This window comes from Cherax quadricarinatus, chromosome 75 (assembly GCF_038502225.1).
Source record: "Cherax quadricarinatus isolate ZL_2023a chromosome 75, ASM3850222v1, whole genome shotgun sequence".
In the NCBI taxonomy this organism is placed as follows: Eukaryota; Metazoa; Arthropoda; class Malacostraca; order Decapoda; family Parastacidae; genus Cherax; species Cherax quadricarinatus.
Window position 1 is genome coordinate 6,120,582 of NC_091366.1, and position 17,599 is coordinate 6,138,180.

The 17,599-nt window shown below is 38.6% G+C and overlaps 1 protein-coding gene across 9 annotated transcripts in view; it reads right to left on the reverse strand.

Annotated features, from left to right (window-relative positions):
• The window catches only part of LOC128691776 (A-kinase anchor protein 9), a gene marked incomplete at its 5' end in the record, with an annotated part of 128,610 nt that overhangs the window by 99,302 nt on the left and 11,709 nt on the right, over positions 1 to 17,599 (reverse strand). For 7 of the 9 annotated variants that reach the window (XR_011394112.1, XM_070100976.1, XM_070100977.1 and 4 more), the window contains 3 exon segments: positions 4,184 to 4,306; positions 15,836 to 15,955; positions 16,673 to 16,872. Coding sequence is in view for 8 of the 9 variants with exons in the window: in XM_070100976.1 (XP_069957077.1) it covers positions 4,184 to 4,306; positions 15,836 to 15,955; positions 16,673 to 16,872 (443 nt within the window). 9 annotated transcript variants of the gene reach the window in all.

The window sequence follows — 17,599 nt, forward strand, 5'->3', positions numbered from 1 at the left end:
TCATAAATCCATCCACCGACACGTCAACTCCCAAGTATCTGAAAACATTCACTTCTTCCATACTCCTCCTCCCCAATTTCATATCCAATTTCTGTATCTAAATCATTTGATACTCTCATCACCTTACTCTTTTCTATGTTCACTTTCAACTTTCTACCTTTACACACACTCCCAAACTCATCCACTAACCTTTGCAATTTTTCTTTAGAATCTCCCATAAGCACAGTATCATCAGCAAAAAGCAACTGTGTCAATTCCCATTTTGTATTTGATTCCCCATAATTTAATCCCACCCCTCTCCCGAACACCCTAGGATTTACTTCTTATTATATTATTATTATTATTATATTAAAAAACAACACTGAACCCACGTGTAAAATACTGTTTTGACCTCTGTGAGCAAGTTGATTTCCCTTCATTACAAGTTACAATTGAGCTGTGCTGCTGGTCTCTCAACTTACAAATGAGTCAGGTTCCTGATCTCTCAAGTTACAAAAGGACTGAGTTTCTGGCACAGGATTTCAACTTATAAATGAATAGTTTGCATGCAAGCAGATGCCAAACTTTAACAAGTACCAGAGAGAACTGTTATGTAAGTGCATTTGGTACATTTGGTACATTTGGTACATTTGTAAGCATGGGGACCTACACTCTTAGTCTATCACATTACATATAGACTATTCGAAACACACTATGCACGATAAAAGCTATGTTACGATGTTTCTCATATAATGGGAATTTACCAAGTATTTCATGAAGCCCCACTGTGAATGAACCATTGTAAAATAAAAAATTTTACCTGCTCGAATTATCTGTCAGTTTATGGCACTGTCTACTCCTCTACCTACATCTACTTACCTTGCTGCAAAAACTATGAATGATTGTACCACATAAAATTAGGATTACTAGTATGTAGTTAGTTATGAAAAGTGACAGATTAAAGAATGAAACACTTATGCAACATTTGGGCAGTTTCACTGACGAAACTTTCCACCAGCCAGTGGCTTCTTCAGTCCAATACAGAGAACAACAGATGAGGAGTTTGAGATAATCAGTTCCTCAGTCTGGCATCAATGTAGACTGAAGAAGCCACTGGCTAGCAAGACGTTTCATTAATAAAGATTCCCAAATATTGCACGTGTCTCATTCTTCATTACTTATTGCTTTTTATATTTAGTGCTATGTAATCTCAGTCCCATTAACAATATTCTACAAATTACTTCATTATATTCATCACTACTATGCTCTATCCCTCTCTTAAACATCCTTTATTATACATACACTGCAGTATACCATTACCATATAAACACTGCATTATACTATTAATATACATTTTGTACAAACTGCCCTATACCATAAATATACAATCATGTCACTAGGTTAAAAGATAATAAGCAGGACTAAGAGCTTGGCTCAGTCCCCCCACAACCTAAGTAGGTAACTACACAATAGGCAATGCCTAGATTGCACTCTACCATTAAGAAACTCTACACTGTACCATTAGCATACACATACTGTGTTGTACCATTAGCATACAATGCACTGCACCATTACCATACATGCTGTACTGTAACCTTATCATATATACTGTATTGTACCATTAGCATACACGGCACATACCATTAGCATACACATAGACTGTATCATACCACTATCAAATGTACAGTGTATTGTTCCATTAGAAAACTTGTAATACATAAATGTTATATGCACATTTTTAAAGTAAATCTTAATAAGCATTGCAAAATGTATTTAATTACGTTACTTATCACTGACGTAATCAGAAATATTATACAGCCTCTCTTCACTTAACGACGGAGTTTCATTCCTATTCCTAATACCACATCAACAAACAAATTCATCGCTAAACAAGGAGCATACTATAATGGTAGTGGGTTTATGTCAACCATCTTTGATACTGCTTTAATGTCACCCTTGTACCATTTATAACATTTTAAATGTTTATACAGTAGTATACTGTATATTGTAATAAACAGAATAGAGGAAATCAGTTTTGATATAGTACATTATTTAGGTATGCATACTGGTCAGAGAGCTCGTATGAGTCTGAGTCGCTGGTAAACGAGTATGTCACTAAGTGAGGAGAGGTTGTATACTAAACAAAATTATAAATAACTTCATAATCAACTACAAGTACAAACATGTATTAAACAGATACAAACTAAATACAAATTCATGAACAGGCAGGCCCCGCTTTACAGTGCTTTTCTGTACAGTGTTTCGCTAATGCAGCAGTTTTCAATTATACCCATTCTTCATTTTTTCAAACTTCCTACAATAAATGTATTCACCATTCACTACAAGCAAAGGATGAAAATATTTTAAGGTAAGTAATGTGTGTACTATTTATTATTATTTTTTTATTATCACACCGGCCGATTCCCACCAAGGCAGGGTGGCCCGAAAAAGAAAAACTTTCACCATCATTCACTCCATCACTGTCTTGCCAGAAGGGTGCTTTACACTACAGTTTTTAAACTGCAACATTAACACCCCTCCTTCAGAGTGCAGGCACTGTACTTCCCATCTCCAGGACTCAAGTCCGGCCTGCCGGTTTCCCTGAATCCCTTCATAAATGTTACTTTGCTCACACTCCAACAGCACGTCAAGTATTAAAAACCATTTGTCTCCATTCACTCCTATCAAACACGCTCACGCATGCCTGCTGGAAGTCCAAGCCCCTCGCACACAAAACCTCCTTTACCCCCTCCCTCCAACCCTTCCTAGGCCGACCCCTACCCCGTCTTCCTTCCACTACAGACTGATACACTCTTGAAGTCATTCTGTTTCGCTCCATTCTCTCTACATGTCCGAACCACCTCAACAACCCTTCCTCAGCCCTCTGGACAACAGTTTTGGTAATCCCGCACCTCCTCCTAACTTCCAAACTACGAATTCTCTGCATTATATTCACACCACACATTGCCCTCAGACATGACATCTCCACTGCCTCCAGCCTTCTCCTCGCTGCAACATTCATCACCCACGCTTCACACCCATATAAGAGCGTTGGTAAAACTATACTCTCATACATTCCCCTCTTTGCCTCCAAGGACAAAGTTCTTTGTCTCCACAGACTCCTAAGTGCACCACTCACTCTTTTTCCCTCATCAATTCTATGATTCACCTCATCTTTCATAGACCCATCCGCTGACACGTCCACTCCCAAATATCTGAATACGTTCACCTCCTCCATACTCTCTCCCTCCAATCTGATATTCAATCTTTCATCACCTAATCTTTTTGTTATCCTCATAACCTTACTCTTTCCTGTATTCACCTTTAATTTTCTTCTTTTGCACACCCTACCAAATTCATCCACCAATCTCTGCAACTTCTCTTCAGAATCTCCCAAGAGCACAGTGTCATCAGCAAAGAGCAGCTGTGACAACTCCCACTTTGTGTGTGATTCTTTATCTTTTAACTCCACGCCTCTTGCCAAGACCCTCGCATTTACTTCTCTTACAACCCCATCTATAAATATATTAAACAACCACGGTGACATCACACATCCTTGTCTAAGGCCTACTTTTACTGGGAAAAAATTTCCCTCTTTCCTACATACTCTAACTTGAGCCTCACTATCCTCGTAAAAACTCTTCACTGCTTTCAGTAACCTACCTCCTACACCATACACTTGCAACATCTGCCACATTGCCCCCCTATCCACCCTGTCATACGCCTTTTCCAAATCCATAAATGCCACAAAGACCTCTTTAGCCTTATCTAAATACTGTTCACTTATATGTGTGTACTGTATACGCATTTTTAGGCCTAGCTCTATTGCTCACTTAATATATGATAGTGTAAGCATGTTATCAGACTTTTATGTGCCTTTAAAAGTGAAAAAGGCTATGTTTCACTTCACAGTTATTTTTGCTTTACAGCAGAAGCCTGGAACCTAACCTGCTGTATAAGCGGGGTCCGCCTGTTAATACAAACACAAAATTCAACACATCCACTACACTACAGCATATCAATACTGGCAAACAAAATGCAGAATTTATTTCTATACAAAGCCAGGTAAGAATTGCCTTTTACAATGCTTGGTCTGGCTTACCAGAAAAATACAGCTTATTTCAGCCATTACCCTTTATTGACCAACTGCACACAACCACAATACAGAAAAACCAAAGCACACAGAAGAGCAAGCATCCTGTACCTGCGTAACCTGAATTTTGATGTTTTCAAGCTCAGTGTACAATGCGCTAGAGATGCAAGACCTAACATCTAGGTCGCGATCAATCTGAGCACGAATCTGCTCCACTTCGTCATCTAAGGCCATCTGACTCCCAGAAGCATGCATAAAGGATGGAGCTCAAAAGTAGTCCAATAATAATACAACACAGTTTACAAACACAAATGCTAAGATATCTGATTTAATTAAATTTATATTTGTTCATAACAAGCAATTATTTTAATAAAATTTTGGCTAAAATGCCCTATTATTTGTTCAGGTGAGTACAAATAGGAAGTGTGTCTGTGTCGTTCTCAGCAGATGTAGGATCAAGCCTTCACCACATTTTGCACCGAATAACCCACATGGGCTTAGCGCTTAACATATTTGTTATTTGTAACAAAAATTCAGTATAAGAAAATTCCCTGACTTAATTCTCTACTGATTTTTTCAATGTATACACACTAGGTAATTCCAAGTACACTTTTTTTTCTTTTTTTCTTTTGCAGTGGGAGAGGCATGCCTTGCTAGTCAGGTTATGAAAGTTGTATGTTCATTGACTGGAAAGATACAACTGACAAAATACAAAGATAAAACAAAGCAAAAACACAGCAAAATATAGTAAATCCTCAAGTTTAATGGACTAATAGGGAGGGAGGGGGGGGTGGTGTCCTATACAAAGAATGACTATTTAGTTAAATACTGAGAAAAATATTAATGTTTATAATTCATCCTTAAGAAACTAGTGAATATAAAAAAACGGATAAGTCATTGCCCAGCAGGTATTGTCAATTGTTCACAAAAACCCATACTTACAAAAAAAATTTGTTCATTCTGATTTACAATAGACTGAAATGGCATCTTAACTTACTTTTTATAAGCATGGGTTTTATCCCTAAATTTTTCCAGCCACATTATTGTGACCTGTGCTCTTCTTGTCTGTTATTTCTAAAGTCTGTTAAATGAAGATTCTCTAAGGTTTTACTATATGTATATATATATAAGGAAAGCCCTCACTTTATAAAGACAAGTGACTCTGGGAAAACTGTACAAACTGAATCCACTGAATAACTTATTAAAATACTGTGGAGTCACCACACATTCAAGGCCAACATCAACTCGTTTTACCTGACAAATTAATGGAAACAACAATATTATATTCCTTCATTTTCCACAGGTTCCACATCCACAAATATACTGATCAAGTGAATTTTGTTTTTCAGTATGCTTATACAGGAAACGGTAAGGGTTGTATTTTAATGGAATTTTCTTAAGTTATCTACAGCCATTCAATGTCATTGCAGATTACCCATTACCCTAAAGGATTGCTACTGGAAGTTAGGAGAAAGCAAAAATTTGAGAGAAAAAAAAAACGAGCTAGCAATATTTACATGATTAAGCTACATACGGCAGACTAAAATCTTCAAAAACTCAATGTATTCCATGAACACAAATAAACTTTCATACATGTGAAATGAATGCAGAAGCATAAATAATTTTGTACATCTACTGCTAATAACAGTGAAACAGGTTATTAGTAGCAAAATAAATGAGAAGTTGCAACGAGCATCGACAACCTTATACAATTCTAAAAATAAAGCATTTATGCATCATTCTCAATGTGATTATTAAATATTTATTTATGTTTAAACACTCTCATAGTTCATTTCTCATCTAAAAGATCTAATTTATTTGAAAAATATTTATGGCCAAGAAAACAAATCTGTAGCCAAATTTTCAAAAAAATGTAAATCTGGTAACTCATAGGAAATTACTCGTTCAGATTCTTGGAATTCTATAACCAAATGAAAGTAGCTAAAAGGACACATACGTGAAAAGCAATGATGAGATAGGACAGTTTATTAAGTATAAAATGTATGGGAGAAGCATATTATTACTATATTAGTAGTAGGTTGGTAGACAGCAACCACCCAGGGAAGTACTACCGTCCTGCCAGATGACTGTGAAACAAAAACCTGTAATTGTTTTGCATGATGGTAGGATTGCTGGTTTCTTTTTCTGTCTCATAAACACGCTAAGATAACAGGGATATCTTGCTACTCCTACTAACACTTTGGTCACACTTCACAGACACGCACATGCATATATATATATACATACATCTAGGTTTTTCTCCTTTTTCTAAATAGCTCTTGTTCTTTTTTATTTCTTCTATTGTCCATGGGGAAGTGGAAAAGAATCTTTCCTCCGTAAGCCATGCGTGTCGTATGAGGCGACTAAAATGCCGGGAGCAATGGGCTAGTAACCCCTTCTCCTGTATACAATTACTAAAAAAGAGAAGAAGAAAAACTTTATAAAACTGGGTTGCTTAAATGTGCGTGGATGTAGTGCGGATGACAAGAAACAGATGATTGCTGATGTTATGAATGAAAAGAAGTTGGATGTCCTGGCCCTAAGCGAAACAAAGCTGAAGGGGGTAGGAGAGTTTCAGTGGGGGGAAATAAATGGGATTAAATCTGGAGTATCTGAGAGAGTTAGAGCAAAGGAAGGGGTAGCAGTAATGTTAAATGATCAGTTATGGAAGGAGAAAAGAGAATATGAATGTGTAAATTCAAGAATTATGTGGATTAAAGTAAAGGTTGGATGCGAGAAGTGGGTCATAATAAGCGTGTATGCACCTGGAGAAGAGAGGAATGCAGAGGAGAGAGAGAGATTTTGGGAGATGTTAAGTGAATGTATAGGAGCCTTTGAACCAAGTGAGAGAGTAATTGTGGTAGGGGACTTGAATGCTAAAGTAGGAGAAACTTTTAGAGAGGGTGTGGTAGGTAAGTTTGGGGTGCCAGGTGTAAATGATAATGGGAGCCCTTTGATTGAACTTTGTATAGAAAGGGGTTTAGTTATAGGTAATACATATTTTAAGAAAAAGAGGATAAATAAGTATACACGATATGATGTAGGGCGAAATGACAGTAGTTTGTTGGATTATGTATTGGTAGATAAAAGACTGTTGAGTAGACTTCAGGATGTACATGTTTATAGAGGGGCCACAGATATATCAGATCACTTTCTAGTTGTAGCTACACTGAGAGTAAAAGGTAGATGGGATACAAGGAGAATAGAAGCATCAGGGAAGAGAGAGGTGAAGGTTTATAAACTAAAAGAGGAGGCAGTTAGGGTAAGATATAAACAGCTATTGGAGGATAGATGGGCTAATGAGAGCATAGGCAATGGGGTCGAAGAGGTATGGGGTAGGTTTAAAAATGTAGTGTTAGAGTGTTCAGCAGAAGTTTGTGGTTACAGGAAAGTGGGTGCAGGAGGGAAGAGGAGCGATTGGTGGAATGATGATGTAAAGAGAGTAGTAAGGGAGAAAAAGTTAGCATATGAGAAGTTTTTACAAAGTAGAAGTGATGCAAGGAGGGAAGAGTATATGGAGAAAAAGAGAGAGGTTAAGAGAGTGGTGAAGCAATGTAAAAAGAGAGCAAATGAGAGAGTGGGTGAGATGTTATCAACAAATTTTGTTGAAAATAAGAAAAAGTTTTGGAGTGAGATTAACAAGTTAAGAAAGCCTAGAGAACAAATGGATTTGTCAGTTAAAAATAGGAGAGGAGAGTTATTAAATGGAGAGTTAGAGGTATTGGGAAGATGGAAGGAATATTTTGAGGAATTGTTAAATGTTGATGAAGATAGGGAAGCTGTGATTTCGTGTATAGGGCAAGGAGGAATAACATCTTGTAGGAGTGAGGAAGAGCCAGTTGTGAGTGTGGGGGAAGTTCGTGAGGCAGTAGGTAAAATGAAAGGGGGTAAGGCAGCCGGGATTGATGGGATAAAGATAGAAATGTTAAAAGCAGGTGGGGATATAGTTTTGGAGTGGTTGGTGCAATTGTTTAATAAATGTATGGAAGAGGGTAAGGTACCTAGGGATTGGCAGAGAGCATGCATAGTTCCTTTGTATAAAGGCAAAGGGGATAAAAGAGAGTGCAAAAATTATAGGGGGATAAGTCTGTTGAGTGTACCTGGTAAAGTGTATGGTAGAGTTATAATTGAAAGAATTAAGAGTAAGACGGAGAATAGGATAGCAGATGAACAAGGAGGCTTTAGGAAAGGTAGGGGGTGTGTGGACCAGGTGTTTACAGTGAAACATATAAGTGAACAGTATTTAGATAAGGCTAAAGAGGTCTTTGTGGCATTTATGGATTTGGAAAAGGCGTATGACAGGGTGGATAGGGGGGCAATGTGGCAGATGTTGCAAGTGTATGGTGTAGGAGGTAGGTTACTGAAAGCAGTGAAGAGTTTTTACGAGGATAGTGAGGCTCAAGTTAGAGTATGTAGGAAAGAGGGAAATTTTTTCCCAGTAAAAGTAGGCCTTAGACAAGGATGTGTGATGTCACCGTGGTTGTTTAATATATTTATAGATGGGGTTGTAAGAGAAGTAAATGCGAGGGTCTTGGCAAGAGGCGTGGAGTTAAAAGATAAAGAATCACACACAAAGTGGGAGTTGTCACAGCTGCTCTTTGCTGATGACACTGTGCTCTTGGGAGATTCTGAAGAGAAGTTGCAGAGATTGGTGGATGAATTTGGTAGGGTGTGCAAAAGAAGAAAATTAAAGGTGAATACAGGAAAGAGTAAGGTTATGAGGATAACAAAAAGATTAGGTGATGAAAGATTGAATATCAGATTGGAGGGAGAGAGTATGGAGGAGGTGAACGTATTCAGATATTTGGGAGTGGACGTGTCAGCGGATGGGTCTATGAAAGATGAGGTGAATCATAGAATTGATGAGGGAAAAAGAGTGAGTGGTGCACTTAGGAGTCTGTGGAGACAAAGAACTTTGTCCTTGGAGGCAAAGAGGGGAATGTATGAGAGTATAGTTTTACCAACGCTCTTATATGGGTGTGAAGCGTGGGTGATGAATGTTGCAGCGAGGAGAAGGCTGGAGGCAGTGGAGATGTCATGTCTGAGGGCAATGTGTGGTGTGAATATAATGCAGAGAATTCGTAGTTTGGAAGTTAGGAGGAGGTGCGGGATTACCAAAACTGTTGTCCAGAGGGCTGAGGAAGGGTTGTTGAGGTGGTTCGGACATGTAGAGAGAATGGAGCGAAACAGAATGACTTCAAGAGTGTATCAGTCTGTAGTGGAAGGAAGGCGGGGTAGGGGTCGGCCTAGGAAGGGTTGGAGGGAGGGGGTAAAGGAGGTTTTGTGTGCGAGGGGCTTGGACTTCCAGCAGGCATGCTTGAGCGTGTTTGATAGGAGTGAATGGAGACAAATGGTTTTTAATACTTGACGTGCTGTTGGAGTGTGAGCAAAGTAACATTTATGAAGGGATTCAGGGAAACCGGCAGGCCGGACTTGAGTCCTGGAGATGGGAAGTACAGTGCCTGCACTCTGAAGGAGGGGTGTTAATGTTGCAGTTTAAAAACTGTAGTGTAAAGCACCCTTCTGGCAAGACAGTGATGGAGTGAATGATGGTGAAAGTTTTTCTTTTTCGGGCCACCCTGCCTTGGTGGGAATCGGCCGGTGTGATAATAAATAAAAAAATTAGTATAAATGCTCATAAAGGTGACCGAGTACAACCGACCAACTTTCCAAAACTTTCTCTGAATAATTTAAGCTAGGTAGGTCCTTGTAGATAGAGATTTATGTACCTGAGTACACTAATAATGCATCATGATTATAAGATTCATTACAGGAGTATTATACATTTTGTAACTTGTTATGTAGCATTGATTGTAACATGGAAAGGAAATCCAAAGTAAGCAAAAGAATATTAATAAAAAATATACCAAAGCCTACAGTGCATTACACTGTATATTAAAATTAAATAAATTGGGAAGAATTCAATGTTATTAGTGTGGAGACTGTAGAAACCATAGATAAATTTTGGCTTGCAACATGTAACGTATACTGTAATATGTTATTCATAAAATTGTAATAAGTTTGATACATATATACATAGTAAAAGAATTCTAAAATTTTCTTACAAGGTCAATTTCATAGCCGAAATGTTCAAGCTCAATCACTAGTGCACTCAGCTCACACTGAGGACTGAGGTTCGATCCCCTGGTACAGTTGGAAAATATTAGGATGTGTTTCCATAAGACACCTGCTATCTATGCTCACCCATTGGTAAAATGGGTACCTGGGTGTTAGTCGACTGGTGTGGGTCACATCCTGGGACAAAACTGACCTAATTTGTCCAAAATGCTCTGCAAAACTAGGAACTTTCTATATAGTAGTATGCCATTGATGTCAGTTAGGCCTGTATACCCTGTACGTGTACTTGTAGAAATAAAGATATTATTATTATTGTTCTTTCTTTCTTTCACCACACCAGCCGTATCCCACCGAGGCGGGGTGGCCCAAAAAGAAAAACCAAAGTTTCTCCTTTTACATTTAGTAATATATACAGGAGAAGAGGTTACTAGCCCCTTGCTCCCGGCATTTCAGTCGCCTCTTACAACACGCATGGCTTACGGAGGAAGAATTCTGTTCCACTTCCCCATGGAGATAAAAGGAAATAAACAAGAACAAGAACTAGAAAGAAAATAGAAGAAAACCCAGAGGGATGTGTATATAAATGCTTGTACATGTATGTGTAGTGTGACCTAAGTGTAAGTAGAAGTAGCAAGACATACCTGAAATCTTGCATGTTCATGAGACAGAAAAAAGGACACCAGCAATCCTACCATCATGTAAAACAATTACAGGCTTTCATTTTACACTCACTTGGCAGGACGGTAGTACCTCCCTGGGTGGTTGCTCTCTACCAACATACTACGTATAATTATTATTCTTTCTTTCTTTCAACACACCGGCCGTATCCCACCGAGGCGGGGTGGCCCAAAAGGAAAAACGAAAGTTTCTCCTTTTACATTTAGTAATATATACAGGAGAAGAGGTTACTAGCCCCTTGCTCCCGGCATTTTAGTCGCCTCTTACAACACGCATGGCTTACGGAGGAAGAATTCTGTTCCACTTCCCCATGGAGATAAGAGGAAATAAACAAGAATAAGAACTAGAAAGAAAATAGAAGAAAACCCAGAGGGGTGTGTATATATGTGCTTGTACATGTATGTGTAGTGTGACCTAAGTGTAAGTAGAAGTAGCAAGACGTACCTGAAATCTTGCATGTTCATGAGACAGAAAAAAGGACACCAGCAATCCTACCATCATGTAAAACAATTACAGGCTTTCGTTTTACACTCACTTGGCAGGACGGTAGTACCTCCCTGGGCGGTTGCTGTCTACCAACCTACTACCTATATAATTATTATTATTATTATTATTATTATTATTAACCCTTTCAGGGTCCGTCCCGTAGATCTACGGCTGGTCGGTGAGTGTCCAAACCGTAGATCTATGCCAAAATTCTAGCGCCGTCAAATTTAGTGCGAAAGCGCTCATAGGCCTACATATGAGAGAATGGGTCTGCGCCGTGGGTGTGCGCCGTAAACAAAAAATCTAGGCGCCTGCATAGCATTGTGGGAACGCCGGCTCAGTCACCCTTGTTCACCATGTCTCGTCGCAAGTCAGCTCTCACTCCCCGGAAAATTGGGACTCTCCTCTTCCTGTCTGATAGTTCTGACACTGATGGAAGTGGAAATGAAGACGAATTCTACGGCTTTGATAAGTTAGTGACCAAAAATAATGACCAGGATATCGATAATAGTGCAGAAAACCCCGACGATCCTCGACCTTCTACCTCTGGTGTGGGCACTCGTGACTCACGGTCGGGTGTTCCTAAACGTACGAGAAAACTAATATTTTCCCGTGGCCTGGCCTCTGACTTCAGTAATGACGATGATTCTGACGTGGATTGTGATTTTATTGCGCTCGACGATCATTCGAGTAGTGATAGTGAGGAAACATATTCACCAGTGAAGCGTCGGTATGTTCGCCGCCGCATGCGCTCGGGTAGTGTACCCTATGCTGTGCCCAGGGGACGGAGTACATCCCGGAGTACATCCCGTGGCCCTACACCCGTTTTAGGTAGTGATAGTGAGGATGATGTGGCTACACTTGGCATGGATGGGCCACAGACATCAGTGGATGGTGTTAGTGGGGCTGGTGGTGGTAGTGGCACCGCCATGCGTGACTCGCTGTGCCACGCGGGAACCCACGCTGCTGACTCGTCAGTTCAAGGACAAAGCGGAGCGTCACCCACCAGCCCGCCACAACCACCCGTACAACCAGCCTATGATGTCCAGTATCCACCAGCAAACCGTATCTGGGATTGGCAGCAAAATCCCAATTTTGTTCCCAGCCCTCACCACTTTGATGACTCGCAAAGTGGAATTCTACCTACCTGTCCCCTTGGAACCACGGCCAATGAACTGGAATTCTTTGAATTATTCTTTGACCAGCCATTGATGGAAATTATTGTCAGGGAAAGTAATAAGTATTTTCAGTACACCATGGCAAATACGATCTTATCACCACAGTCAAGACTACACAGGTGGAAAGAGACGACTGTTGCAGAAATGTATTTGCTTTTTGCAACAATAATGCTTATGCCTCACGTCTATAAGCATAATATAAAAGCATACTGGTCCACAGATCGGCTAATTTGTACCCCATCCTTCAGTGAAATAATACCAGTGAACAGGTTTATCTTACTGTTACGTATGTTGCACTTCTCTGACAAAACCAGGCCTGACAGAAGTGACAGGTTATACAAGATTAGAAATGTTTTCATGTATCTCAAACAAAAGTTCAGGATATACTTTTATCCATTCAAGAATCTTGTAATTGACGAGTCTTTGATTTTGTTCCAAGGTAGACTGTCATTCAAGCAGTATATACCGAGCAAGAGGAACCGCTTTGGTATAAAATTGTTTGTACTCTGTGATTGTGACAGTGGCCTGGTGTTGGATATTGTTGTATACACGGGTAGTAAAACATTGAAAGATACCAAGATGTTATTGGGTATATCAGGTGACGTAGTGAGAAACATGATGGCACCTTATCTTGGTAAGGGCCATACATTATATACCGATAACTGATACACAAGCCCATTACTCAGTGATTTCATGCGAGTGAACAAGACAGATGTGTGTGGCACAGTGCGTTCTAATCGTAAACATATGCCCAGGCTCAACGCAGGTGTTCGTGGTGATGACGTGCAGGTGTTTACTGCCAATGACATCATGGCATTACGGTGGCATGACAAACGAGATGTCACATTGTTGACAACCATTCACCGTAATGAAATGCAAGACAGTGGCAAAGTTGATCGAGTGACTAATGAACGTATTCGAAAACCAGTGACAGTGATTGATTATACACAAAACATGCGCTTGGTTGACAAGTGTGACATGCAGATTGGTTTTGTTGACTGTGTTCGTAAGAGTTACAAGTGGTACATGAAACTTTTCTTCCATCTCATGGACATTTCAATGCTGAATGCATATAATATGTACCAAATAAAGACTGGTAACAGACCACCGTATGGTGAATTTTGTTTGTCTGTTGTCAGACAACTCATAATGAAGTACCAGGTAACAACACCTGCAATACAACATGGTCCTCGAATTCATCACAATATACCCAAGCGTTTGAGAAGAGAAGGTGATCATTTCATAATACAGCTTCCTTCAACTCAAAAGAAATTTGCTCAGAAGAGATGCATTGTATGTGCACAAACAAAACGACGGCAACAAAGACGCAAAGACACTCGGTTTATGTGTGAGGAATGTAAGGTGCCTCTGTGTATGGTGCCTTGTTTCAAGGAGTTCCACAAGCTCCAGCAGTTCTAAAACCATGTCCAGTGATTGTAAATATGTAAATATATGATAGAACATTAGTATTATACAATATTTGTGCATGTTTATTGTAATAAACAACAGTGGTAAACAATAATATGATAATAACTTTAGTGCGGTTATTGTGTTCAATACAGTGAGTTTATATATATACATTATATACAGTATTGGTCTCTCAGGCCCCAAATGTTAGTAGGAATAGAAAAAAATTGGAAAAGAAAAGAAAAAACAACTAAAACAACAAAATAATATAATACGCGTATGTGGAATTCGTCGATGTTGCCGCCACCACATCATTTTCTACAAACTTCTTGGCACTGTATCTCGGTAAGTACTGATCAGATTCTAATTTTTTTTGTTTTATTACCTTCACAAAAATATGCTCTTTAACCCTTTGAGGGTTTTCGTCGTACTAGTACGTCTTACGCGTAGGGGTTTTTGACGTACTAGTACTCATAAATTCTAGCGGCCTCAAATCTAGTGGGAGAAAGCTGGTAGGCCTTCATATGAAAGAATGGGTCTATGTGGTCAGTGTGCACAGTCTAAAAAAAATCCTGCAGCAAACAGTGCATAATGAGAAAAAAAAAACTTTGACCATTTTTTTTTAATAAATCAGCGACTTTGCAGTGTATTTTCGTATGGTATTTATTGTTGTATTCTAGTTTTCTTGGTCTCATTTTATAGAATGGAAGACATATTACAGAAATTGAGATGATTTTGACTGGTTTTACAAAGAAAGGTGCCTTGAAATTGAGCTCAAAGTAGCAGAAATGTTCGATTTTTACCAAACTTCAAAAGTAAACGAATCGTGCCAAGCGTGCAATACATGTCAACTGGTGAGTCTAATATTCTTTCACAAGTGCACCAATAATATTTATACCATTTTTTACACTAATGCAGTAGTCTGCATAACAGTAAATCTTATATTTTTTTGTGAAAATAAAAATTCAAAGTGGAAAGCAAAAGAATACAAGAGGGGCCTTGAGACGTGACTAATGACTAGAGGATATGTCATTTTAGTGCCAGGAATGTCTTTCTTGTTTATTCTGGACCCTATTTGGAAATTGGCATCTTTTGAAATTTGTGTGAAATTGGCAAAATTGCTAAATTCTGACCACTGTACTGGATAGTTGAATTTCATAAATGAGTGGTTTCTTGCACCCATTCGATAGAAAAAATGGAGTTCTAGCGAAATATTCATGTTTTTTGTCGACTAGTACAGTGAAATTGGCCGAAAATGGGGCTCAAAGTGGACAAAATCGCCGATGCGTAAACATCGCCGAGACCGCTAACTTTGCGAGAGCATAATTCCGTAAGTTTTCTATCAAATTTCAAACTTTTGGTGTCTTTATGATCGGGAAAAGATTCTCTACCTTTTCATAAGAAAAAATAATTTTTTTTTTTTTAAATTTGGCCGACCCTGAGAACGAGTTTCGGAGAGGGCCTGTCGACCCTCAAAGGGTTAATTCTGTAAGAAAAAATAATTTTTTTTTTTTTCAAAATTTCTTGGACACTGGTGCGTGACTTCAGATTTTGGCCTTGGACCCTGAAAGGGTTAATGTTGACATGTATCACCAGGACTATCAGTGATCTTAAAAAATATTCACCTGACTTAAGTTTAATATTCATTAAGTTCTAGCATTAAAGATAAATCTCCATGGGAAAGTAGAAAACAATCCTTCCTTTGTAAGCCATGCATGATATAAGAGATGGCTAAAATGCCAAGAACAAAGGGATAGTAATTCCTTCTGTATACATTACTAAATATAAAAAGAAGAAAAACTCTTTTCTTTTTCAGATCACCTTGCCTCAGTGCAAAACAACTGGTGTGTTAAAAAATGTTTTCTTCTTTGGGTCATGCTGTTAGGGTAAAATATGTTGAAAAATGGATGTTAAAGATAAAATTAGTTTTACTGACCAACGTTTCTTGATCTCTGGCGGCCAGTTGGTGCTCAAGACGATGAACCTCCATAGCATGTTGCTCCCTTAGTTTGCTTAGCTCACATTTATGATGAGTCTTCAGCTCCTTAAGCTCAGCCTAGTAAGATAAAATACATTTATGATGAGTCTTCAGCTCCTTAAGCTCAGACTAGTAAGATAAAATACACTTATGATGAGTCTTCAGCTCCTTAAGCTCAGCCTAGTAAGATAAAATACATTTATGATGAGTCTTCAGCTCCTTAAGCTCAGCCTAGTAAGATAAAATACATTTATGATGAGTCTTCAGCTCCTTAAGCTCAGCCTAGTAAGATAAAATACATTTATGATGAGTCTTCAGCTCCTTAAGCTCAGCCTAGTAAGATAAAATACATTTATGATGAGTCTTCAGCTCCTTAAGCTCAGCCTAGTAAGATAAAATTACAGATTTAAGTATAAACATATTTGAAATCAATGCATCATTAGTTTTTTTTACACTTATATCACACATGGGATTGAAGGGTTGAGATCCCAATTCTGTAAAATATATACAGTGGACCCCCGGTTAACGATATTTTTTCACTCCAGAAGTATGTTCAGGTGCCAGTACTGACCGAATTTGTTCCCATAAGAAATATTGTGAAGTAGATTAGTCCATTTCAGACCCCCAAACATACATGTACAAACGCACTTACATAAATACACTTACATAATTGGTCACATTCGGAGGTAATCGTTATGCGGGGGTCCACTGTATTTGCAAATGTGAAGGGTAAACATAGAGAAATTAAATATAAAGAAGCATAGCATTATGAATCCTTACTCCTAAAGTACATACCTCTACATCTGTATTTTTGAACAAACCAACAAGTCTGTTCTTCAGCTCCTGGAGTGTGAGAGACTGTGATTCCATGTGAAGGTTTTGCTCATAACTGTATTGTTCCAGCAACTCCTTATACTGCTGTTCCACCCATGATACTTCTTCTGCCAGAGTTTTCTCCAGAGATGAAACTAGGTCCTCACTATACTTGAGTGCATCTACAAAAAGCATAAGGTGGTATATAATAAGCTAAAAGCACATTATAAATAAAGGAAGTCCTAATTATTATCAAGAGGTAGTACAGTATCTCATTTCTCATACTGAATCAAGAATACAAGAATTTGGAAGGATGTGTGTAAAAGAATGAACAAAGTACCAGATAAGCCAGGCCTATGACCGGGCTCCTCCAGGAGTAAAATAACTCCAGGAATTCATCAAAAGTAAGGTATATCAAAGGTATAATACAGCCAATTTTCCCCCCACAGCATGTTAACCCAAAGAAGAAAAAAATTCCAGGTGAAAATATGTTATCTATAACTATAGTAGAAATCTAAAAATCAAGCACAGACAGGCCCTGTTTAACAGTGCTTTGCTTCACGGAGTTTTGCTAATGCAGTAATTTTCAATTATGACAATTCTTTATTTATTCAGACTTCCTGTAGAAAATCTATTCACCACTCACTATAAGATCAGGACAAAAATATTTTAAAGGTAGTAGGTTGGTAGACAGCAACCGCCCAGGGAGGTACTACCGTCCTGCCAAGTGAGTGTAAAACGAAAGCCTGTAATTGTTTTACATGATGGTAGGATTGCTGGTGTCCTTTTTTTTCTGTCTCATAAACATGCAAGATTTCAGGTATGTCTTGCTACTTCTACTTAAACTTAGGTCACACTACACATACATGTACAAGCATATATATGTATGTATATATACACATCCCTCTG